At 43.8% G+C, this 24,770-nt stretch overlaps 1 protein-coding gene across 3 annotated transcripts in view; it reads right to left on the bottom strand.

Moving 5' to 3' along the window:
* Window positions 1-23,273, bottom strand: part of HDX (highly divergent homeobox) — a 124,208-nt gene extending 100,935 nt beyond the window's left edge. For all 3 annotated transcript variants that reach the window (XR_012647263.1, XR_012647262.1, XM_075007603.1), the window contains exons 1-2: window positions 22,743-23,273; window positions 6,818-6,964 (exon numbers count right to left, since the gene is read on the bottom strand). Coding sequence is in view for 1 of the 3 variants with exons in the window: in XM_075007603.1 (XP_074863704.1) it covers window positions 6,818-6,964 (147 nt within the window). In the remaining 2 variants the exon portion in view is untranslated. The remainder of the gene's footprint in view (window positions 1-6,817; window positions 6,965-22,742) is intronic.
* Between the last annotated feature and the right edge of the window lie 1,497 nt (window positions 23,274-24,770).

Raw genomic sequence — 24,770 nt, forward strand, 5'->3', positions numbered from 1 at the left:
TTTAACAAGGGATGAGTGTACTGTACAATTTGTTGCATCTCCACTCTTCTCGCCCCAAAATTATCTTTGCATAAATATGGCAGTAGTTCATGGTTTTCTCCTACATGTACTTGGGCTTCATTTTACTTTCCATTTTTACTGTGAAAAAAATTATGACATACTAGCTGTTTTAATTCCTTCCCCTTCTCAGTTTCAGCTTTTACATCTATTGAAAATAAGGTGTTCCTAAAATCACTAACTGTACTGGGATTCATCATCAACCAATACCTTTACTATCAAATAGATGAGACGTTTCCAGAACTACCATACTATAGACAGCTCTCTCTTATTTCTTTAATATCAACAGAAAAACAATACAAGTGTAATGTTTAAGTGTAATAAAGTACTGATGAATCCCAATACAGGAGAAGAATTTTCCCCAACAGAAATGGACTGATTGAAAATTGGTGATAAAGGTACTTGGAAAAGTTGAAAGACTAACATTTTGGCATCATATACCTCAAGAGCTATATTTTTAGTGAGAAACTGATTTTGTTACACAAATATAACACAGAGTAAGGGGATCAGATTCAACAGACACAGTCATTTCCCATCATGGATATTTCTAGAACAGTGAACTTCCCTCCTCCCTCTGCAATAGTGGAGCTCTTTTAAGTATCTCTCCTTTGATGAGTGCAATCTAGAGAGAGCTTTAGCGATTCTGTACAAAAGTTCATAAACCCATTGCTGGTTCCAAACAACACATTAAATAGGAAAACCTGCTCCAAAGCAAATAAATAAAATATGTATTTAAGAAAGATAGTGAGGAATACTAACATCAACATTTCAACTGTGTGTGTGGCTTGTCACTTATTAGAAGCAGCATGCATAGGCACCAATGCTGTGAGTGCTCAAGGACTGGAGCTTCCACACAAAAAGTGTGGTGGGTGCTCAGCACCCATCAGAAGTTCCCCTATCAGAACATCCCTTTTGCTGCAAACATGTCCTGCCAATCAGCACCTCCTTCTCTCCCAGCACCTCCCACCTGCTGTGGAGGAACTGTTCCATGGCATACAGGAGACAAGGGGGAAGACGAGGAGGTGCAAGGGTAGCGTGAGGAAGAAACAACGTAGGAGTAGAGGAGCACCCCCAAGACATTAGGAAGTCAGCACCTATTGCAACATATGTGGTGTTATATCAGTACTACACAAACAACCTTTACCATAAAAGAGGTGGGATAAATTTACACATCCATAAGAGATCTGTGTTAAGTGGTTTGTAGTGTTGTTGAAGCCATGTCCATCTCAGGGTATTAGAGAGACAAGGTGGGTAAGATAATAACTTTTATTGGATCAACTTCTGTTGGTGAAAAATACAGAAGCTTTTGAGCTCCACTGAGCTCTTCATCATGTCTGGGAAAGGTACGCTTTCCAGAGGTATACAGAAGGTCTATTTTAAGAAACTATTCAAGATAAAGTGGCCAGTACCATCCCTGAGGTCACAGGCCAAAAGCATGGTCAGTAGGTTACCAGTTTTAGCAATAAACCCTAAATTCAGTATTTTTATTACAAGTACGACTTTTACTGTTTAGCAAAGTTATGAACTCAAACTCCCAAGTTAAAATTAAATGTAGGCAGGCATAGGTCCTGAACATCACTATAACATGTGTCCAAATAACAACTATGTGGGTGAAACCATACAATCACTATGCTTTTGAATGAATTCACACAAGACTTCTGAAAGACAAAACCACAGTACAGTAAAAGCTAGGTTATCTGGCACCTGGATAACCAGCACGCTGCGGGCCAGCTGCCCCTCCAGGAATGGCAGAGCAGGCCAGCTGCCCAACCAGGCAGGGCAGAGTAGGGCCAGCCCCAGAATGAATATGCAACACATTTTATTATCTGGACATCCCCAGTTCCCGTGGGATGCCAGAAAATAACGGTTTTACTATAGTGTAATTTCAATACCTGACCTCTCAGGCCTCATCTGCAAAGGAAATTTGCACACAACAACATTTAAAAGGTGAACTTGGGAGAATAAATTTATAACTTTGTTAGAACCTAAAAACAACAGTTTTTAAGGAGGACGCTGGATTATGCCTTATTACAAACAGTCTCTTACCATGCACCAACTAGTTATGTAACATAACCTGTTCCACTCCTCTTTAGCAGTAATTTTTCGAGTTCAGATTGAAGCTCTCTAGTTTGGCACCCTTGGGATATGACTGGTGCTGAACCAGAGAACTCACAAAACCACAGGAGGTCAGTATTATGTAGTAGCATCACCAACACTTCCAATGCTTACTGGGCTCTTAGATTACATTTAGGGAGTAAATTAGAGCTAAATAACACCACAGAATACCACTGAGAGCCGGGACTGGTGGCTGTAAACAAACTTTATGGGACCATGGGAAACTTGGCCAAACCCATGATAAACAGACATCTGGCTAACAAAATCATACTGAACTATGGATATTGCCAGCCGAGAGAGTACCGGACTAGAGAGGTGCAACTTGTTCCTTTCCTAGACCCTGTAACCTCCATAGTTCAAAAGCTTATCTCGGTCACCAACAGAAGTTAGTAAAAAGATACTACCTGATGCATCTCCTCTCTTTCCTATTAATGCCTGGTCTACACTAGGGAAGAAAAAAAAAAAATCACACTGGTTTATATCTGACTGGATTGGCATAATTAAACTACACCCTTGAGCAGCAGCATTAAACTGACATATGTCCACACATAGACAGTGCTAGACCAACAAGCCAGTGGGAGAATCCCTCATGTAGGTAACATCTAGACTTAAAGTGCTAGAGTGGCATAGCTCCAGAGATGCAGCTGTGTCACTCATATTTTAAGTGTGCTCAAGCTCTAAAGTTGCACTTTCAGATTTGTAATTGTCAATTTCTGTTAATTTGTACGCTTCAGTATAAAGAGGAGAGTTATATCTATAAGGAACCACCATGAAAAAAAAAAAAAAAAAGACTTCCTTGTGCTCACACTCAAGTTAGTGACAAAACTCCTTAGATATGTATGAGTGGAGGATAGGGTGACCATATCTCCCTAGGCCAAATACAGGACACTCGGGGGGTGAGGAGGGGCATGTGGAGGGAGGATGACCCCTTCCTGGCACCTGAAATACAACTGTTCCGGCCAAAATGGGACAGATGGTCACCCTTCTCAGGCAGTGACCACCCTGTGGGGGCTGCAACCCTGCTGGGGGTGCTCCCTTGGGGTACTGGGAACTGGACTGCAGCCCTGTCTGCAAACCTCCTGGCTCCCCCAGGCTGCAGGAAGCCAGACAGCAGCCACAGCACTCTGGCTCCTGGCTCCCCCCTAGCTGTGGGAAGCCGGGCAGCAGCTGTGCTGGTCCAGCTCCCACTTCTCTCGAGCCACAGGGAACGTGAGCCAGTGACAGCCAGGCTGGTGTGGCTCCCCTTCCACGGGGAGCCTGGAACCAGTGGCAGGTTCACTGATGCTTCTCCTGGTTCCCCTGAGCCATTGGGACCAGGGAGGGAGCCAAATGCAGAGCAATTCGCCCATTTTTAAAAATAAATCGGGATGCCTTCCTGAAGCCTGAAATAGGGAGCTGTCCTGGCCAAAATGGGATGGATGGTCACCTAAAGGAGGATTAGATTTGCATAGAGCATAAAAGGCAACGTTTTTTGCTGTGCCACTCCACTGATCTTTGGTATTCAGCAAAATGGTTAAAGGGAAAAAAAGGCAGTGGACTCCACCTTATATTATAATACATCCACATAGGTATTTTTCATTGTTTAATATTTGATCCTCGTACTTACAGAAATTTACTGGAAATCCTTCCCCAATACAAAAGTTGTCTGATGCTCGTAACAACAGAAGAGAACAGATTTCTGTGCTATTACCCATCTGCTGTCATGCATCATGCAAAATACAGATTTATACCAATGATGTTTTATTTCCAAGTTCTAATGATTAGGAAAAAAAAAATTTCATCAATTATATGTAGCCCCTGATCCAGGCAAAGCACTTGAAGTTAAGCATGTGATGAAGCATGGAAATCATCCCATTGATTTCAATAATTATGCATGAAGTGCTTTGCTTGAGCAAGGACTTATATGTCTCACATAACATTTTAAGTTCTGCTCTCTTCTTAAAAGGGTGCAGGGGGGAACCAGAAGCAAGCAAGCCTACAATCCAAGTATGACTTCCCACAAGTTTTAGACAAACGCAAATTACTCTACCCCACAACTAGCTCAGAATCACAGACAGACATTAATATGAAATGGAAATCTGAAAAGTTATTGCATCCTGCGATGCTACCACTTTTTATTTCTATTCAGATAATACCCTTTTCAAATGGAAATTATAACAAAGAAAGAGCTACCAAAAGCAATATTGTAAAACAAAAAACAGAGCTTGGAAATAACAGGAAAGTGACTTCAACATTCATCAAAATTAAAATACTTGATTGTCAAATCAGTTATTTTAAAACACACACAAGAACCTGAAGTAAAACTGCTTTGGTAATATACTTTACTGTTATGTTAACTGTTACAGAAAAATTGCTGATTTCTGAACTTTCTATGCTGGAAACATCCAAATCCATTTCGCCAATTCAAGAATTTGTCAAGCTAGCTATATATAACCATAAAATGAATCAAGACTTGACGCAGGGATTAACATCAGAGACACTATTGTCTTTTCTGTCAAATGTATGACTATTATAGAGATAATTTCTACCAGTACTAAGGTGGCATCTATATGTCCCAATTGAGGTCTTGGTACTGTGTTAACCACTGCATACAGCAAAGGGAAGTCTTTGCTCCAAAGAGCTTACAATCTAAACCAGGTGTGGAAAATCAGAGCCTGCAGGCTGGATGTGCCCCCCTGCTTCCCTTGAGAGGGTGGGGAAAAGCAGTGGGGAGCCAGAGCCCAAGCGCCTGCATGGCTAGCTGTTCCTCGCATGGGCTGAAGCCCCTTTGTGCACTGCCATTCCCACTCCCCCACAGGTGCAAGAATAGCAGCACTGGGAAGTTAGCACAGGAGCCTGCAGCCTTTTACCCTGCTGCTCCCATTGCCAGGAAATTGTAGCCAACGGGAGAGGCAGGGGTGGTGCCTGAAACTATGGGGGAGTGCAGAGCCAGCTGTGCAGGATCTCCTCCAGGTAAGCACTCCACATCTCCTGAACCCTCAACTCCCACCCAGGCCCCATCTCATCATCACCCTCCCTACCTCCTGGTCAGATCCCACCTGCCCCGTCCGACACCCCTCTTCTCCAGCAGTATACTGAAGCCCTCATTTGTAGCCCCATCCCAGAGCCTCAGGGGCCCCACTAAAATCTACTGTCCTCAGGCCCCCAGAGCTGTTAATCCAGCCTGGGGGAAAGCCCTGAACCTTGGTGCCCCCCGCCCCTATGGCCAATGCAGGGTGGGTGGGAGTGTAAGGGGAACCCTGAGTTGCATGAGTAAGGCAAGTGTCTTTTTTTCTCCCTATCATTTGGGAGCCAGATCAGCGAAAGTTTTTATGCTTCTTATTTGTGTATGGCCCCCAACTCATTCTTCTGTGAGTCAACGGCTCCTGTTTCAAAAAAATTCCCTATCTAAACAGACAAGTTAGACAAGCAGGGGAGTGTGGTACATTGGTGTGCAAATGGCATGCCACTACCATAATGTTTGTGGAAGAGCTTTGGTCAAGAAGGTACTGGCTAAACAGACAGAAAATTGAAGGAAGAGTGTACCTACAGAAAACAAGGTAAAAGTGGACTGGAGAAGAAAGGAGGAGGAGGAAGACAGGAATCAAGTACTGCAAGTAAGAAGAGGTAAAGACACTATGAACGATCTGTAGCAAAACAGCCCATCCCTGCAGGTGAGCAACTGACCAGAACAAAAACTGTAGAAAGCTATTTGTCTGCTTCTGCCAGTCTGAGCTTCTGGTGGCCTCCCTCCTAAAAAGTTTCTTCTTATCCTGAGCTCAGGTTTCTGCTGAGAGGCATAGCTACTTAGAACTTTGTACTCTTGGGAACTTTGTGCCCTTGGAGTGCAGGGATGGGAAGGAAGAGGAGAGGCCTATCTAGTTCTGGGTCCACTGAGTAGGGAAACAGCTAAATGGTTCTTATCTCTTTCCTCCCTCCCACACAGCCTTGTAGATCTACCAACTACAGCTGCTTGTACCTGCTCCTGTCAACTTGATAGCCGTTATCAACTCTCAGTTATTACACTTTACGATTTCTTTTTACTTGTTAAACAATATACAACAAATATTGCTCTTCTTTCATATTATCCCCCTCTCATGGACTCTAGTATCTTCAGAAGAGACCGCAGAAGCACTAAACTACTCAGATTATATTGCAGTTTAGATACACCTGTATACACCAATAAGCAGCAAAAAATAATGTCATCTATTTATGACAAGAAACACAAATGTGGGAAGACAGCAGTTTTATATATCTTTTTAGTGTCATTTTTTAAAGATACAAAATTTCTATTCTATTTCAAAACAGTTTCCTAATATAAACAATATTCACTTTTTATATGTGATATATAATCTAGGTTTTCAGCAGCAAAACCCTATTTGGAGTTTAACTTTCTCGAAGGCACCCCAGCTGCTTGCACAGTATGCAACTCCCTATTAATACCTGAATAATCTAAAGGCGTTCATAGGAACATACACTATAAACAGCCCTCTCTCAGGAAGAAAAAAAAAAAAGAAAAGAAAAAAGGATATATTACAGCTGGGGGTTGAAGCCATTTTTAAAAAAAATAGAGTTAATGACTCCATCCCCTACAGATAATGTATGTAAATAAATGTAATCTTTACATAATTATGTAAATTCAAGTGTGGAAGGCCTTAGTACTTACCCTGACTACACTGAAGTCCAGCTTAGTTTCTTGTGCACACTGTAATATGAGCTGAAAGCAATTTTTACTTTGATTTGTCATTCCATTTTCATAATAACGCTGTAATATCCTTTGTTGTTCTAGAGTAAATACAGAACGCAGATTCATCTAAAAATAAAAGAAGATACTCTGAAAGTTGGAATAAATATTTTAATACTTGTAGAAATTACAGGCTCCCATTTATCCAAACAATCATAAAACTACAGTGTACAGGCCACTTTTTCCTTTAAAAAATTATCCATACTGGTATTTTTATTTATTAATTTTCTAAACATCTGATACAAACTGTTAGTGGTTTTCCTCTATGAGATGGATTTAACTGAGCTATTCAACCATATTAATTAAAAAAGGCTGTCAGCTTTTTATAACAATACTAACCTTAACTAAAACCTTAACTAATTTCAGTTAAAAAGGCTTTTCTTTAATACCAGGCACACTGAAAATGCCAATGTTGCAGGTAACAACAACCAGTATATTATCCACAGAGCAGCACAAAAATATGAGATAAGGGGAGACTAATCACCGGGCAATGAAGAATCAAACATTTAACCAAGGCTGTAATGGCCTGGTTTACACTTAAATATTTATGTCACTCAGAGCTGCAAAAAATTTCACATCCTGAGTGCCACAGTTAAGTTGACAGAAGAATTCATCCAGTGATTTAACAGCATCTACACCAATGGTTAGATCAACCTATCTACTGCCTCTCAGCCTAGATCTACACTAGGGTAGAAAGTCAATTTCAGATACACAATTTTAGCTACACCATTAGCTTAGCTAGAATCGTCATATCAGAATTGACTTTCTTACCTAATGTATGCTGGGCATCTTTAGGCTGTCACCGACATTCCTTACTCCTCATGATACCATGGAGTATAGGGGTTGACGGCCAAGCCCACAGAGGTTGATTCTGCTGCATCCACACCAGATGCACAAAAAAATCAAAGTCTGGAAGATCAATCTTCCCTTATTGATCTTCCAGTAAGTATAGATTCACCCTTAGAGAAATACATGAGGTATGCTTTAGTCAATGTAAGAAGTGTCTACACTTCATAGGTGTGTTCCAGTAGCACAGGCATGTCCTAACTCAACTTTGCTAAATCTCCATGAAAACATACTAGCACAGGCATAAAGTTTTCATGCCAACCTTTTCCACAATATTAAGTATAGCTAATCCACATAAAACTAACACTATTTTACATCATCATCCAAAAGGCCTCACTCCTGGTAAGACGAAGTTATTACCTCAAAGGATGTTTTCATTCTATCTTTTAACATTTTAGTGCCTGAGCCTACTATACTTATGCACACAAAACTCCCATTGAAATTAGTGGTTACAGAGACAAGCAAGCATGTGATAATTTGTGAAGCAGCTCATTTTGTGCAATCAGGAAGTAAAGAGCACTTGACCATACGAATTCTTTTTACACCTTCAGCAACAAAATAAAAACACAAAGTCCATCTTGTGAAAATAAAGAGAAAAAAAAATCAATTTCAGTTTGGTGGGATATTGTAAGGGAGAAAGTTGTTACAATAATTTTAGCAACATAAATTACAAAATAAAAATAAGTTAAAAAAAAGAAAAAACCCTTCCTGCATAGAACAATTTAAAATCTATTGTTTCTACAAAAACAGACCATTAGAATTTGACAATCCCACACAACAGGACAAGCTTGATTCTCCATGAAATAACTCTTTAAAAATTAAAATACTCACTTTACAATTAAGTGTAAAAACTGTACCTTTATAAACAAGCTGGCTGAAAAACTATATATCTATTTTTTTTAAATATGCACAGCAAAACATGATTGGTTTGATCAGAAATCTGTCAAACTTCAGCAAGATAGTTTCCCAACACTAATATTAGTCATTAATGTTTAGAAGTCATGTTAAATTCTAGTTCCTAGGCCAGAGTATTACTGGCATGATTTATTTTTCTCCAAACGATAATAATGGGGAAAAAGATGATGGGAAGAAAGAGGCATTTTCACAAGTACTTTAATGTGGCTTTCAGAAATTAGGTGAATAATTCCCTTCCTTACAGCATTGAACACTGAAGATGATCCATCTGTCCCATATTTCACTGTCACTCTAACAGAATTTACAATGTTTACAGCAGACCTGTGAAGTGTCAGGCACATTGCACTAAGGTCACAAACCAGGCAGAACTGGTAAAATGTCACACACTGCGGAGGAGGGAGGAAGAAATTACCATCCCTATCCTCTGTAGACTAAGCAGAGATGATGGTAATTTTTTTTTTTTTGGCTAAAAGCCAAATTTCTTGATCAACATATAGTTAATGTCCAAACACCAGAGAAAAATAAATAAATAAATTAAAAAAAGAAGATTTCAGAATATGTGATAGTACAGACTTGGCACATGGGCTTCGGGATTCCTGCTTACTGTGCTTGGCATACAGGAAAGTACAAACTCATTACCTCTTGCCTTGTAGAGCCATCTCTTCCTCTAACAAGTACCAAGACTTCACACCTTTCATAAGAGAGGCAGCTACCATTCATCCATTTTACAGATAAAGTAATAAGAACTTTCATAAGGCCCCAAGGAGAGCCAGATATAGAATGCAGTTCTCCAATATGACAGACCAAACCTTCATCCACAGATTCATATCACCTTTCTGAAGAAGTAATTGTAACTCTGGGTCTCCTCGTCACAAACAACTGTGTAACTCACAAAGCATGTCAAATCTCTTTCGAGGCACGTGTTCACACAAGAGCATGCTGGTCCAAGCAATTGCTCTTACAAAGCATCTGAAACAGCTCCCTCTATGGATCTGAATACTGTGGGGCCAAGTCCCGGTGACCGCCTATATAGGAAGGGACAAATTTAAGTATGTGAAGACCCGAAATAGTTTCTGAAGTAATTTTATATTGCAGAATATTGCTTTTAGAAGTGAATTAAGATGCTATGCTAATATTTGGGGTTGCTTTTAGTACTTGTATATTAACATAGAGTTTGCTCATGCTGTTCTTCAAACAATGTGGGAGATTTTGCCTAAAGGGTAAAAATTTAGTATTTAAAAAAAACAAAACCAAAAAAAACAAACAAACCACAAACAAACAAACCACCTTTCAAGATGCCTACCTCATTCTCAAAATGTAACAGTAACACTTGCCAGGGAAGTAGATGCCTCAGAACATTGCTAAAGCTCATTTCAACTGCCAGCCACCTGTTTGAACCCAGACCAGCTTCTTGGAATTGGAAGTTTATTCCTGTCAAGTGGATGGCTGGGGACTCTTTTTATGGCACTGAGGCTGGAGGTATTGTCATGGATGAAGCTGTCAAGACTGGGTTTGTCTCTTGGAGGCTGCTGGTCCATTGGCGCTTCTCAGGGTGGTGTTCCCAGAGCAGCTGAAGGTGCTGTGCACAGTACCTGGAGAGTCCCCAACATCACCAGCAGCAACAGGGCCCCAGAGTACAGTCTAAGAAATTGACCTTGGGACTTGTGGAACACCCACAGAATCCAAAAGGACCACTGCGGAGGTGCTTGCCAATTCTGCTGGCCCTGTCCAGGCACAGGGTGTTGGCTCTGATGGGATGAAGAACTGCCACTCCTGCTCCTGTCTGATCCCAAAAAGTAAGAGTCTGACTCCGATCCTGAAGCCTTTAACGCCAAAGGCCAGCAAGGCATCTGAGCTGCAGCCACCTGCCTTGGCACTAACTAGGCCAGCGCCTGCACTGGCGCCACAGTCATATTTTGGGCAGCAGGTGTTGAAGATGGTGCCAGCATAGCCAGCTTGCCCCTTGACAAAGGCCATTTCTGCACATGCACTGGCATTATCAAAGTCCTTGATGGTGAGGAAGGCGCCATAACCCTCAGGCGACTCTGCACCACTCGGAATGCCTCCAGCATCAAGGACATCTCTAGCAAGCGAGGGCTAGCTCTTTAAGCTGGCGTCAATGCTCAGCCTTCTGAAGTATGCCCCTGCTGCAGCTCAGCTGTTGACATCTTGGGCTCATCTCTCCTTCTTGGCACTGTAGGGGTCAGCTCCTACCATGCTTCTTCCCCTTATGCAGTACTGGGGACTATGGTCTGCATCTCCTGGAGGGGTGAGGTGCTGTCCCATCACCCCAGTGTCAGACCCGTCAGTCCTTAACCGGTGCCGATGTTGCACTCCGTGTCAGCACGCTCCGCATTGAGGATGCTGTACTTGGTCCCACTGACCACTACCACTGTTGCTGAAGCACAGCTTCCATTCGGGACTTTCAAAGACAGGGCACACCATCTGAGAGTCCTCAGTTTACAAGTTCTACTAATGGAGCAGCAATCCCTCTGATGGCTCTCACACAAGTACCTTAAAACAGGCTTAGTGGGGACCATTCTCCAGTATGCACTTGCTACATTTCTATAGGCCTTGAAGCCTGGAGACTTCAGCATGCCCCAGTGCCAGGATCATGAGATGGGGGAACTAGCCTCCCAATTTGGGCCCAACAACTATCTACACAATGAACTATTAACACATTAACTATCCACAGATGTGTATGCCACTAGCAAAGAAAAGGCTGCTTGCACAAATAACAGGGAGTTCCAACAACCGTCACCACAGTGAGAAAGAACGGAATGGGGAGCGATTCGAACAGTGTGTATATTGGTTGCCATATTGGTGCCACTCCAGGAGGTGCTGCACCGACCCGATGGCTACCGGCTAGGGGAAAAAGACTTCCAGCAACTGGGCATGCACATGTGCTCACGCCTACATTGGAATGCACATAAGCAATCAAAGAAGAACGAGTACATCCCCACAGCCTGTGCTGTTTCCTGCAGCTCCCATTGGTCAGGAATGTCAGATCACAGCCCATAAGAGCTCCAGGGGGCCATGCCTGCAGATGCTCAACGTAACCTGTCTCACCACCCATCAGTGGATAACTCTGATGGGCCACAGGATGCCCAACACTGATATAAAGAGATTCATCAGGCCTTCCTTCCAGCCAGGAAAACACTACAGCTCTTTTGGAATCAAACCATACAGCAGCAGAGTTATGTTCTGAATAATTAACTGCCCAAGTGATGAGGATCCAACCGTCAGAACAAATGAGCATTAGTTCACTAGGGCAACTTGCATCTGAGGTTTATTGAATAAACCTGCCAAGAATGAGAACCAAGAAATGGGTCTGTATTGATTTCTTCATCTTAACTTTAGCATCTTTTGAGTTTGAGCAAAGGGACTTCGAAGTTGCCCAGGCACTTTGAAGTACCAGCAGGTTAGCCATGGCTACACGTGAGCTGGCACTTCGAAGTCGCTGCAGGGAAGAATTAGCTTAATGAAGTGCTGCATATGCATCACAGCACTTCATTAATAATCTCCTGACACCCTATATACCATGCTCCCTTTGAAGTAGGGAGCTAGTGTAGACACACCCTTTGGATACGTCTACACTAGCCCCAAACTTCGAAATGGCCACGCAAATGGCCATTTCGAAGTTTACTAATGAAGCGCTCAAATACATATTCAGAGCTTCGTTAACATGCTGGCTGCCGCAGAGCTTCGAAATTGACGCGGCTCGGCGCCGCGCGGCTCGTCCCGATGGGGCTCCTTTTTGAAAGGACCCCGCCTACTTCAAAGTCCTCTCATTCCCATCTGCTCATGGGAATAAGGGGACTTCAAAGTAGGCGGGGTCCTTTTGAAAAGGAGCCCCGTCAGGACGAGCCGCGTGGCGCCGAGCCGCGTCAATTTCGAAGTGCTGCGGCCGCCCACATGCTAATGAAGCTCTGAATATGTATTTGAGCGCTTCATTAGTAAACTTCGAAATGGCCATTTGTGTGGCCATTTCGAAGTTTGGGGCTACTGTAGACACGGCCTTTGGAGGGGTATAATCAGCTTGCATTACGTAGATCAGTGTTTCCCAATCAGGGGCATGAGTACCCTTGGGGCTACATCAACTCGTCTAGATATTTGCCCAGTTTTACAACAGACTACATAAAAAACACTAGTAAAGTCAGTACAGTCTAAAAGTTTATTCAGACAATGACTTGTTTCTAATACTTCATATGACTTATGCTAAAATATCAGTACAATATTTCTATTCCAATTAATTTATTCGATAATCAGATGGTAGAAAGTCAGCAAGTTTTCAGAAGTAGTCTGATATTTTTGCATGCTTTTGTAAGTAAGTAGTTTTTAATTGAGGTGTAACTTGGTGGTATGCGAAACAAATCTGACACCTGCAAAGGGTACAGTAATCTGGAAAAAACAGAACGGCACTTGTTTCAAGACTATAGATTACCTTAGGATCATTGTTCTCAACCAGCAGTATGCATACTCTTAGGGCTACGCGAGAGAAGCCTGGGGGTACTTACAATTTTTGAAGTGGGTACTTTCTAAAAAATGGTTAGAAACAGTGATCTAGACTTTTCTTCAACATGGTTCTTCAACTATGTTCTGTGAACTACTTGTAGGTGTTCTGCAAGCATCTGACACTTTTTTGTTGTCATACACTGATCATATATATTTTGTTATTCAAACTACATACAATGTTACTTCTTCATGGCTATGACATCTGATTAAGTTACTTCACTTTGTTTTTGCTCTATATATGTTGCTGTTCATGGGTTTTTTTGGGGGGTCTGACAATTTTTTAAAGAACATTTTCATAGGTGTTCCACATTAAAAATATTATCGTTTGGCGTTATGTGGTCTCAAAACATTTAAGACACACTGATCTAGACAATAGCCTCAGGTACATGAAAGTCTGAGATATTATTATTTAGCCTCTAACCTTCTCATTTTGGAAGTCCACCAATAAGCAGGAGGAAATGTGTGCAAATCCATGTACAACACTTCTTTAACTGACAGTTAAGTTTGCTTTAGTGCATTTCCTAACACTTCAATAATTACAAAAAGTCAATAGCTAAGACATTAACACCCAGATCAGCCTCGAATGCAAACTCCTCAGTTGAAACTCACTCCATTTCCAATTACAGACACCCTCAAAGCACAAATCCAATTCCTCACAAGTTTATCTTAACTTGGATCTCAGATTTTTAAGTTAGAAACATGGACTTTGTTATTTTAATTTTGCTGAAGGCAATATTGATAAGTGTGCATCAGAAGAATTAAATATCTGTATTGTGGGTAGCTGCATGTTGGAAATGGACGGGAGTTACCTGTCGAGCAAAAAAGTCTATGAATTTGGGCATCATGTTTGGGTAACAAGGCATGCAAGTTGAGGTTGCACTGGATAGTCAATGTTTAAGGAAAAAAAATACTGAAGAAATAATTAGAACAGTTGCACCATTTGCCTGTCTTGCTAGAAAGATAAAGTTTTGACCAAATGTGATGTTTGCTAAATGTTACAGTGTCAAAGCACAACTGAAAAATATGGTAATTGTATTTTACACCCTTTCTACTGTATTAATGTTGTATTACAACTTGGAATTTAGAGCTCAGTTTTAGGGCTTACCCGTCAAACTAACAAACTCGTTTGTATGTGTTTGCTTTTCCCTGTTTGACAAAAATTGATTGAGCTAAACAGTCAACGTAACCTAGGAAATAAGACTTCTTGTTTGTTCCCTGTCCTTGCTGTACACTTATCGTGAGCCCAGAAAATCAGCATCACTGCTCCTCTTTCTCCAGCTAGACAGTCGTTTTTCCTAAATGCTAGGAACACAAAATGTAGATTGTATTTTTGGGTTTTCGGAGAGAGATTATGTGAGGAGACATAAGCGAAGCTAACGACTGAGGGATCCAGGCACCAGGACCAAAGAACTGTTCTAGGCAAAAGACGATGGTAAGTAGCAGGAACCTGAAAAATCAAAGTTCATCCTCTTGCAACTTCTCTGTAGCCATGATCAGTATGAACATTGAGCCCAAAGCTAAAAGCTTTTGTGTAGCAGTATCTAGCAGCTGATGAGCCACAGTAGCCGCACTTACACTAGTCTGTTATGTCAAAAGAGCAGGCACCATGTCAAAGTAGCACACATTGCGTCTACACATGCCACACGCTACTTCAAAGTTGAAATTGACATTAGGCGCCACAGACATCGAAACCGCTATTCCAACCAGAAAATAGGGAGAGGGCGCCACTTCGATGTCTAGCTTCGAGAAAGGACGTGTGTAGATGCTCCACATCCTGCTCCTTTGAAAGAGTGGGATCCACCATGGTGGTATTCTGCCCAGCCCCTTTGGGGCTCTATGGTCTGTGCGCACTGTGGCTGTCAAATCCACGCAGACCAGGAAAACCCCATGGCAGCAAGCTGAGAGCATGCAGGCAGCAGCCATCACATGTGGTGCTGCTACATGCCTCAGAGTGACCCCCAGCAGCTCTCCGCTGGAGACAGAGAGCAGCCAGGCACAGGAACAGTCCCGGGCCCCCCCGACCAATCCCAGGGCTCTCAAGGGTCTGGCTGGGGAGAAAGACTTGTGGCCCCTCCTGGGGCGAGGCCAAGTTCCAGGACCTGCCGAGGCTCTGGAATGAGGAGGAGGTGCTCCGGCTCATGGGGAGCAAGTGCTGGAACGTGACCTTTGCACGGCTAACTGAGGGCCTGACCGCCCGGGGTCACCCTACCTGCACTCCTGTCAGGAGTAAGGCGAAGGAGTTGCGGCAGGGTTACACCCAGGCTCAGGACTTTGACAGGTGGTTGGGGGGACCATCCCCGTCACTTGCCTCTATTACCGTGACCTCAGGGCCATCCTGGGCATCTCCTACCCGCCGGCTGTCCTCAACACTGCAGCTGAGCAGCCCCAGCCATCAAAAAGCAGGAGCTGGGACTGTTGGCCAGCCCTGCACCACCAGGGCCAGAGATGAGGACGGGCACCGAGGCAGCTGAGTGGCCCAATGAGGAGAGGAAGCTGGTGATAGACCTCCCCTCCTGCACCTCCAGCTGGGCAGGATAAGGAATATCATAGGAATAAGGGGATTTCAAAGTTGGCAGGGTCCTTTCGAAAAGGATCCCCATCTGGATAAGCTGCACGGGAACGAAATGCAGGAATTTCGAAGAGCCACGGCCTGTGGCATGCTAATGAGGAGCTGAATATGCATTTCAGCGCCTCATTAATAATCTTTAAAATGGACATTTGCATGGCCATTTCAAAGTTTTGTTCCAGTGTAGACACAGCCAAGTGCATAATTTTTTTTCTTTTTTGAGTGCTGTCCCGATGGCTGTATGTACACTTGCATTCCCTTTTGAAAGAGGAATGCAAGTGAGGGAAAATGAAAATGCAAATGAGTCACTGATTTATGCAAATAGAGCATGATGTATGTAAGTCAGTCTCATTTGCATTTTCAATTTCCCACATTTGCAGTCCTCTTTCAAAAAAGGAATGCAAATGTAGACACAGCCCGGGGTGCTCCACAGTGGATGACTATAAAGTAGTACCTCCCTAGTTGGAGGGTGGGTTCTGATCTATTGTGGACAGTACTGCGTGACCTATTGCCATGTCTCTGCATGAGACTGCAATGAACAGTGGGCCATGAATGTGTAGTTAGAGGACCACAGGGCTGCTCAACAAAAGTCCTGTAAGGGCAGTCCCTTTCAAAAGGCCACATATGTTGCTACTAGTTTTGGGGGGTGTGCCCTCAAAAACATTAGCAGTGGTTTGTTTCAGATAGAGCAACAGTGTACTATCCATGCAGACAAACTTCAATATTTGTTGGGCTGATGGGGCAGTCCCTTTGATCTTTCTGTGGTGGATAAAAATAACTTCTGTGATTTTCTGAATGATTGTGTCCTGTCTATTTAGGAAGATATGGCCCTTCTGATGTCTAGGCTGTGTCTACACTGGAGAATGATGCCAACAGAAGGGGCTTTCTGTTGACTGAACTCTGCTTTTGCCTTGACAGAGTTATCCCTCAAAAACTGGAGGCATAAGACTGTCAACAGAAGTGCAGTGTAGACACTTCTGTCAACAGACAGGGCTTCTGGCTGCCAGAAACCCCTGTATGCAGAGCTGCCATTCCGCTTTCTGTCACCAGAGGGCAGTGCAGTCTGGCAGTTCTCTGCTACTAGACAACCTGCTCTGTTGACATAGGTTGTCACAATTTCTCTGTGGATACTAACTTTTGTCGACAGATGCTTCTACCATAGACATAGTCCTAGAGTGTGCAGTTTGGCATCCACATTGGAAGCATGCGGTTTAGGGTGGAAGACAGGTAAAATTATAGGTTCGTTAATATGGAATTGAGAGCATGCTTTCAGTAGAAATGCAGGATGTGGTCATAGTATCACTTTGTTCTTGTGTATGCTTGATAGAGAACATTGTCATGGTGTTGTCTGCAAGTATACCAAAGGCTTTGTTTTGGATGAGCGGCAGAAAGTGCCTGTTAGCATTGAAAACAGCACATAACTCAAGGGCTATGTCTACACTAGCCCCAAACTTCGAAATGGCCATTTCGAAGTTTACTAATGAAGCACTCAAATACATATTCAGCGCCTCATTAGCATGCGGGCAGCCACAGCACTTTCAAATTGACGCAGCTCGCTGCCGCGCAGCTTGTCCCGACAGGGCTCCTTTTCAAAAGCACCCTGGCTACTTCGAAGTCCCCTTATTCCCATCTGCTCACAGGAATAAGGGGACTTCGAAGTAGGCAGGGTCCTTTCGAAAAGGAGCCCCGTCGGGACGAGCTGCGTCAATTTCGAAGTGCCGCGGCCGCCCGCATGCTAATGAGGCGCTGAATATGTATTTGAGCGCTTCATTAGTAAACTTCGAAATGGCCATTTACACGGCCATTTCGAAGTTTGTGGCTAGTGTAGACACGGCCAAGGAGTCTGATGTATAAACTCTGGTCCAATGGCCTTTGACGTGATTTTGTTGGCAGCATGCTTCCCACCAAGTAGCGAAGCATCCGTTGTAATTTCATAGGCTGGTGGGATGCAGTGAAACAGGAGCCCACTACTAGAGTGTTCTGTTCCTGGGTCCACTAGCATAATGAGTTGGTTACCTTCTGAGGTGCTAACACTCTCTGAATTTGGCGTCTGCCAGCGGTATATGCTGACATCAACCAATGTGGCAGGTAGCGAAAATGTAGCTGAGCATTTGGGGTAACATATGTGGTGGCAGCCATATATCAGCATGAGAACCATGGGGCTGATGGTAAACTCTGATATTAAGCCTTTTATAGCCTCATGGTGCTATGTAGGGAGATAAGCTCAAGCAGTTGTGGAGTCGAGCTGTGCTCCTACGAATTCAATGCATGTGGTAAGTTCCAAGGTCAACCTGGCAGTTATTACAACTAACCTACCCAAAGCAGGTACAACAAACGTGTTATCCTTCATGCTCTACTTCTGACAATGCAGATTTCCAGAAGTAAAACTAACCTCCAAAGAGTCTGATACAAGAAAGTTTAAAAATAAAACAAATTGTAAGTGATAAAAAAAATTAAGACACACACAAAGACAAAAAAATACCAGCACAGCATTAGACCCCTGGATTTTAAAATTACATTAATTTGCTCCCCTTTCCAACTCCCAATGAAAAAGCCTGCGTGGATACAAAATTTGTACTCTCATCTGTATCCAGAAAAGTGAGCCACAGATATCCGTACTGACATCCACGGATGCAGATACCCGTGGATATAAAGCAGGTAGCTGCAGATTTGCAGAACTCTACCAATCAACAGTTCAAAGTTTTCTTCTCCGTTTGCCATGAACAGTTAATAACGTAGGACACACAGTAAAACCAAGCCTACCCTAATGTTCAATAGAAACTGATTATATAATTCAAGAGTTACATAAAAGGCAGCAATTATCTATAATAATCAGAATTCCAAATAACTAGAAACTAATGTGGTATTCCAATTTACTTGATGGTCTTGGTTTTTAATATATGACTAGGAGTACAGGGGCATCCTGTTTCATTTCCAAGAGTACTCAATGTAACAGGCTACCGTCATTGAACTATCAACATTTTAACTTACAGAACTCAGTCTTTTCTTGGAGCTGACCAATGTTTACATATGCAACTACAGAGTTGGCTCAATCCTACTAACACTTATGAACATGCTTGATTTTAGCCATGAAACTTCTAATGATATCAACTGGACTAGTCACCTGCTTAAAGTTAAGTACGTATGTAACTTTGCTCCATCATTGCTGACTTCATAAAAGCAGGATACTCCAAGCAAGCAAGGAACAACCAATTACAATTGTTCCAAAAGCACAAGCTGTTTTCAAAGTCACTCTAAAGTTCAGGATGTTTTCATAAAAAGTTCTAAAAAAGTTTAATAGATACATACAGAAATGTTTATGAAAAATTTCAAATAATACTACACAAAGTGATTGTATTGGTCTATACATGATAGTCTGTAAAGTCTCACGGTATAGGAGCATTTTTCCCCCTTTCCAAGCTGAGAGAAATGTGGAAAAATACACTAAGGAGTATCCTGTGGACACATAGGCAAATGTTTCAGCTTAAGCATCCGTAGTTCTATTGTGTTCAAAAGCAGTACCACAGTATGCACATGGTAAAGTTTGAGCAGGATTACAGCCTGCATATATCATGTAAATCAATCATGAATGGTGCACAGAAAATGAGTAAGAGTGATTTATGCCTTCACACAAGAATCAGGGTCACCTAGTGAAATTTATAGGCGGCAGGTTTAAAGCAAACAAAATGAAGCATTTCTTCTCACAATCCAGAGTCAATCTGTGGCACTCATTGCCAGGGGATGTTTAAAGGCTAAGATTATAACTGCATTAAAAAGGATTAGATAAATTAATTGAGAGTAGATCCAGCAATGACTTTTAACAAAGATGGTCAGAGATGCAACCCCATGTTCTGAGTGTCTCTAGTCCAGGGATGGGCAATAATTATTGATCAGGGCCACTCCAAGATTTTCGTAAATGGTAAAGGGCTGTACTTTTACACAGAGCAGTTGCAGGGCTTGGAATGGAGGTTGGGTGCAGAAGACAGCTTGGGGTAGGGAGCTGGTGTGCAGGCAACCAAGCCAACAAGAAGACAAGAGGGCAGCTGCACCAGGGCTCAGAGTTTCAAAGGATCCAGAGCTCCTGGACGTTGATATTACTACTGCAGCAGCGGTGGCAGAAGCCTGGGCCACTTTGAAACACCACAGAAGCACTGCTCTGTGTGGCTGAGGAGAAGACCCAGCACTTATGTGGTGCGAAAGGCTGACTGCTTATCTAAGTAGTTCTGGGACAGCAGCACTCCCAAGCAGGCTTCCCTGCCTTCCAGCAGCTTCAGTCCATTGGGTGTTCCATGTGGCTCGCTGCATTGAGGAGGAGGGCGCTTTGTGGGCTGCCCCAACCCCTTCAAAATCTCTTAACTCCTACCGGCTGGAACCCAGTCAATGAGAGCTGAGAAACTGTGCTGCAGTACCACCACCCTCCACAAAATCTCTCAGCTCCCACTGGCCAAGTTCTACCCAATAGCAGCTGAGTGATTTCTGAAGGGGAGGAGGCAGCACATGAAATTGGGCAGTGAGAGCTAAGAAATTTTGCTTGGGGCAGTGGCTGCACCAAAAGCTCTCCCCCAACTGCAGCCCTAGGAACTACAGGACAAATTAAAAGACTTGATGGGCTGGATCCAGCCCCCAAGCTGTATCTTGCCCACTCCTTCCCTAATCTGTTTGCTAGAAGCTGGGAGTTTATGACAGGGGAATCACTCAATGATGGTCTGTTCTATTCATACTCTCTAACTGCTGGAAGAAAGGACACTGAGATACATGGACCACAAGTGTGATCCAATACGGTTGTTCGTACTTTACTCACTACAGAAGTTATTGGTTGTACTTGTGTGCAAATCAAAAAGTAATCGGTTTTTAGTATCAGCAGAATTAGCAATACTTGCAAAATAATTTAAAGGAGTACTGCAGGTAGCTGTGTTAGTCTGTATCTGCAAAAACAAAGAGAAGTCTTGCGGCACCTTATAGACTAACAGATTATTGGAACATGTCTAACAAAGTGGACTTTTACCCACAAAAGCTTATGTTCCACATATCTGTCAGTCTATAAATTTAAAGGAGGATATGAGAAACTAGTGCTGTAAACATTTTAAGAGTCTGAGGGTACTCCATGGGCAATTAACTGCTAAGAGTCATAAAACAGGATCTTCATTTAGAAACACTAACAAATATAAAGACTGAGTCAGCTTCTGAAATAAGTGTTGCTAAAAATAGCTGTCTAGTCAAAATATTTCAAGTAAATCTTGCCTGACAAAACATGTATTTCATTTGGCCTGGTTCTTTCAACCCATCCAATACTTTGCATGAGTACACCAAACAAAGCAATAGAGCACTGAGAATCTCTTAGGCACAGGGGTCTGAAACCTGTGGCTCTTTAAGGACTTCTTGTGGCTCCCAATGCTGTAATTGCAAATTTAAAGAAAAACTCCTGATTTTCAATAATCTATAACCGTCTAAAAAGCCCCCAAATGAACAACTTACACCTACTCATGCTTCTGAGAAAGCAGGTCTTTGCCCACGAAAGCACAAAAGCTTATGCTCCAAAATATGCTAGTCTATAAGGTGCCACAGAACTTCTTGTTGTTCTCGAAGATACAGACTAACATGGCTACCTCTCTGATACTTGTATCTAAATAGCAAAGAATATGTTTTGTCAAAACACTGGACTACTCCCGTTGGCATCCCCCAGAGAGAGGCAGAGAAGGTTTGAGAGTGAAAGTCAGGATGACCGTGGTATAAACACACTTGTAAAAGTGTGAGGAAACAGAAACTATAAAAAGTTTGTGAATGTTTGGGTATCACATGACAAATCATTGCATGGGGGCTGTTCTTAAATTAGGGGTTACAAAAGTACAGTTTGACCTCATGTATTAAGGACCATGTCATATTCGCATGCGTTGTGGCTCTTGCATTACTGTGGTTTTTTTACCTAATTGGAAAAAAATGGCTTGTCTTACTATTTTGGATGCCAACTTTTATCCTAGCTTACCTACACAGGGAATTTTACCACCATCATAGTTATACAGTAGTTAAGAATATGCACAATGTACATAAGCAATTTAGAGACTAATGAAGCTCTTGATCCTGTAATGAGATAGGAAGATTTTAGCCTTATGGAAGGCAACAGCAATAACAATTGGTTTATGTATCCACAGCATATAGATGCTCCTAAATCAAGAGTCACAATCACCAGCACTGAGCATCACTATAAATCACAGACCTGCATGCCACCCCTGTTCAACCTCTCCACCACCCTGCCTCCTGCAGGTGCTCCTACCTCCCGAAACCCCCAGATCTCTTCCCAAGATGCCCTGGAAACAAATCCTATTAAGCCCACTGCACCAGCTTGTACACAGCTTCAGCCCACTACCTGAGCTCCCATGCGTTACCGGGAGTGACTATTTGCACAGCCGAGCCAAGAAAGGAATTCCAGGATAGCCACCCCCAGCCCACGTACGCTGCCCTGGCACTACGCAACTGCAGCTACGGAACACCTTATTATATGCCACACAACTGAGCATGGCTGTTACTGCGCACGCGCACTGCTTTCCACAGGCCCGACTGCCCGCGCGTGCCCGAAGCTGCAATCAACGCCCCACGTTCCTGCCCGGTAAAGTCAGAAATCACTCAAACTCTTCAGACTACGCATGCGCGGTCAATCCGGCGGCGCGCAATCTCCTCCACATGCTCAGAGCATGCGCATCCGCCAGACCACACGCGAACACAACAGTCGTACACATGCGTACTTTTATCGTAACGGCGGATGGGGGCCAACTGCCGCAGCAAAAAGAGCAGCCGAACTGTAAGGCGCATGCGTGCCTGACTTTGCTCTGTGAGCAGCAGCTCAAGTGGCTGCCCTCCCCCACATTCAGGCCCCCAGCCAAGGGGCATCGGCCCCAGCCGGGGCGGGCTTCCTGGCCAGCCCAGGCTGAGCGCTTCGGCGTTGCCCCTCGCTACCTTCTTACGGCCCCGTACGCATACCCCGCCTCCCGCGAACAGTGCGGGACTTACCGTGCTCTGTGGGGCGGGCGGAGTTGGTTCGGGGGGCTCCGGATTCAGCCGGTTTCGGCTGGGTCGGTCCCGGCGTCACACAATGAAATCAGCGCCTCCGATCATTAATTCTCATCATGATCGTGACGTCAACACAGACAGCAGCCAATGGGAGCCTAAGATCAGCGCCGGCCGGGACAGTCTTTGCCCCCGCCCCTCCCGCCCAGGGGGAGCGCTTGGTACTTGGAACAGCCGGCCAGAGGAAGGAGGGAAAGCTGTACAGGGAATAGCTGGTGCTCGGAGGGGGGTGTCACCCTCAGGGAAGAGCTCCACCCGGCTCAGGATCGGAGCGCGAGGCAGAGGCGGGGCACAGAAGAGGCAGGGAGCGGTCCGTCTCCTCCCCAGCCTGCGGAGGCTGGGCTGTGCCCCTCGCCACTTAGCGGGAGCGTCCCTGCCCCACAGCACTCCCAGCGGCCCAAATGGCGTGGGGGGCGCTCATCGATCGCCTGCGTTGATCATGGGCGTCTCTGCTCTTTCTTAGGCCGGGAGCGGCTGCCCAGGGCGGCGGACGGCGGACGGCTACGACCGGGCCCCCGGGGATTGGACAAGAGTGGGCGCCTTCTCAGACCTACTGGGTTGGCGGAAGGAGCCTCGCCGGGACCGGGGGGTACGCCTCTCTTGTTAGTCCCGCTCAGCCTTGAAGATAACCGCGGCGTGTGTTCTCCTCAGCCGTTGGGCGGGGATTCTGAAATACCCGGGCTTTCAACTATCGAGGCCTTCACCTTCCAGCCGGCGCCACTGACCCCTTTCTCCACTTGGTGCAATGTCTTGTTTGTGCCTTTCAGGTGAGAGTCAACATCCAAGGCCTTGTCTGCTTTATGTGGGCAGCAGAGGCCTTGTGGAGCCTCACACACAATGCAGGCGTTTGTCTTACTGTTTCGGGAGCTCACTGCTCTTGGTTTCCACTGTGGCGAAGGTGTTTCGCTATCCCTGAGGTCACCGTATTCCAGTGTTGTGTTCATACAAGCCCTCCAACCTCAAATAAACATTGATGCCGATGATCATCTTCTCCTAAGACCCCTTGAAATGAGAGGCTCACACGAGATGCTCAAGGCCATACCCAAGCATGTGGCGCACCATACCAGCCCATTTGTTGGCAGGCTTGGGGCTACAGAAAAATGTTTGGAATCATTGAACATCATGCACAGTTATTATTTGCTGTTTATGTCATAGCACTACCAATCAGAATTAGGGTCCTGTTGTGTAAATTCAGACAGGTACAGTCCCCCTGCCACAAGACCTCACATTCCAAAACTGATCGTAAAATTATTTATGCAAGAGCTTCATTTTCTGCCCGTGAATCGTACCATTAACTTTAATTGGAGTGCTTGTGCATAAAATTTTGCAATAACAGGGCCAAAGAAAGCATATCTCTTACAAAGGATCAGTGGAATAGGGATAGAATAAAATGTGTCAGTATTGTAGATGGCAGATTTCCATGTCTTTCCAGTGCAGCACTTGGCTGGCAACGTTCATAATCCGGCATGATGTCAGTTGGCTGAATGACCACTTATAAGTGGCCAAGTTTCCTGTTGTCCCATAAAGTTTGGCAGCCACTGATCCTAGCTGTCAGGATTCTATGGTATTACTTAGATGTAATTTACCCCTAAAAATCTTACTAGAGCTCAGTAAGCAGCGCAAGTGTTGGTAAAGTGCTAGATCTTCCAAGGTCTGGTACGTTTGTCTGGCATCAGTCAGGTCCCAAGGGTGCCAGACTAGAGAGGTTCAACCTGTAATTACCACATTTTAAAGAGACAATTCAAAGACAGGTTATATACAGTCAAAATTTATTTTTAGTGAAACTTTGTAAAAGGAAGTTTTTAAGCGTTTAGATGTGTATAAAAATATTCATATAAAAATAAATTATTTCCATATTTGTGTAATCTGTAATAGTCTGTAGAGATATCACATATCTTATTGGAAAGTACTAGAAGCAATATTCAAATATAATTTAAGACATTTTTAAAAATATTCAGAATAAGGAAGCCT

This window comes from Carettochelys insculpta, chromosome 13 (genome assembly GCF_033958435.1).
Source record: "Carettochelys insculpta isolate YL-2023 chromosome 13, ASM3395843v1, whole genome shotgun sequence".
NCBI lineage: Eukaryota > Metazoa > Chordata > Testudines > Carettochelyidae > Carettochelys > Carettochelys insculpta.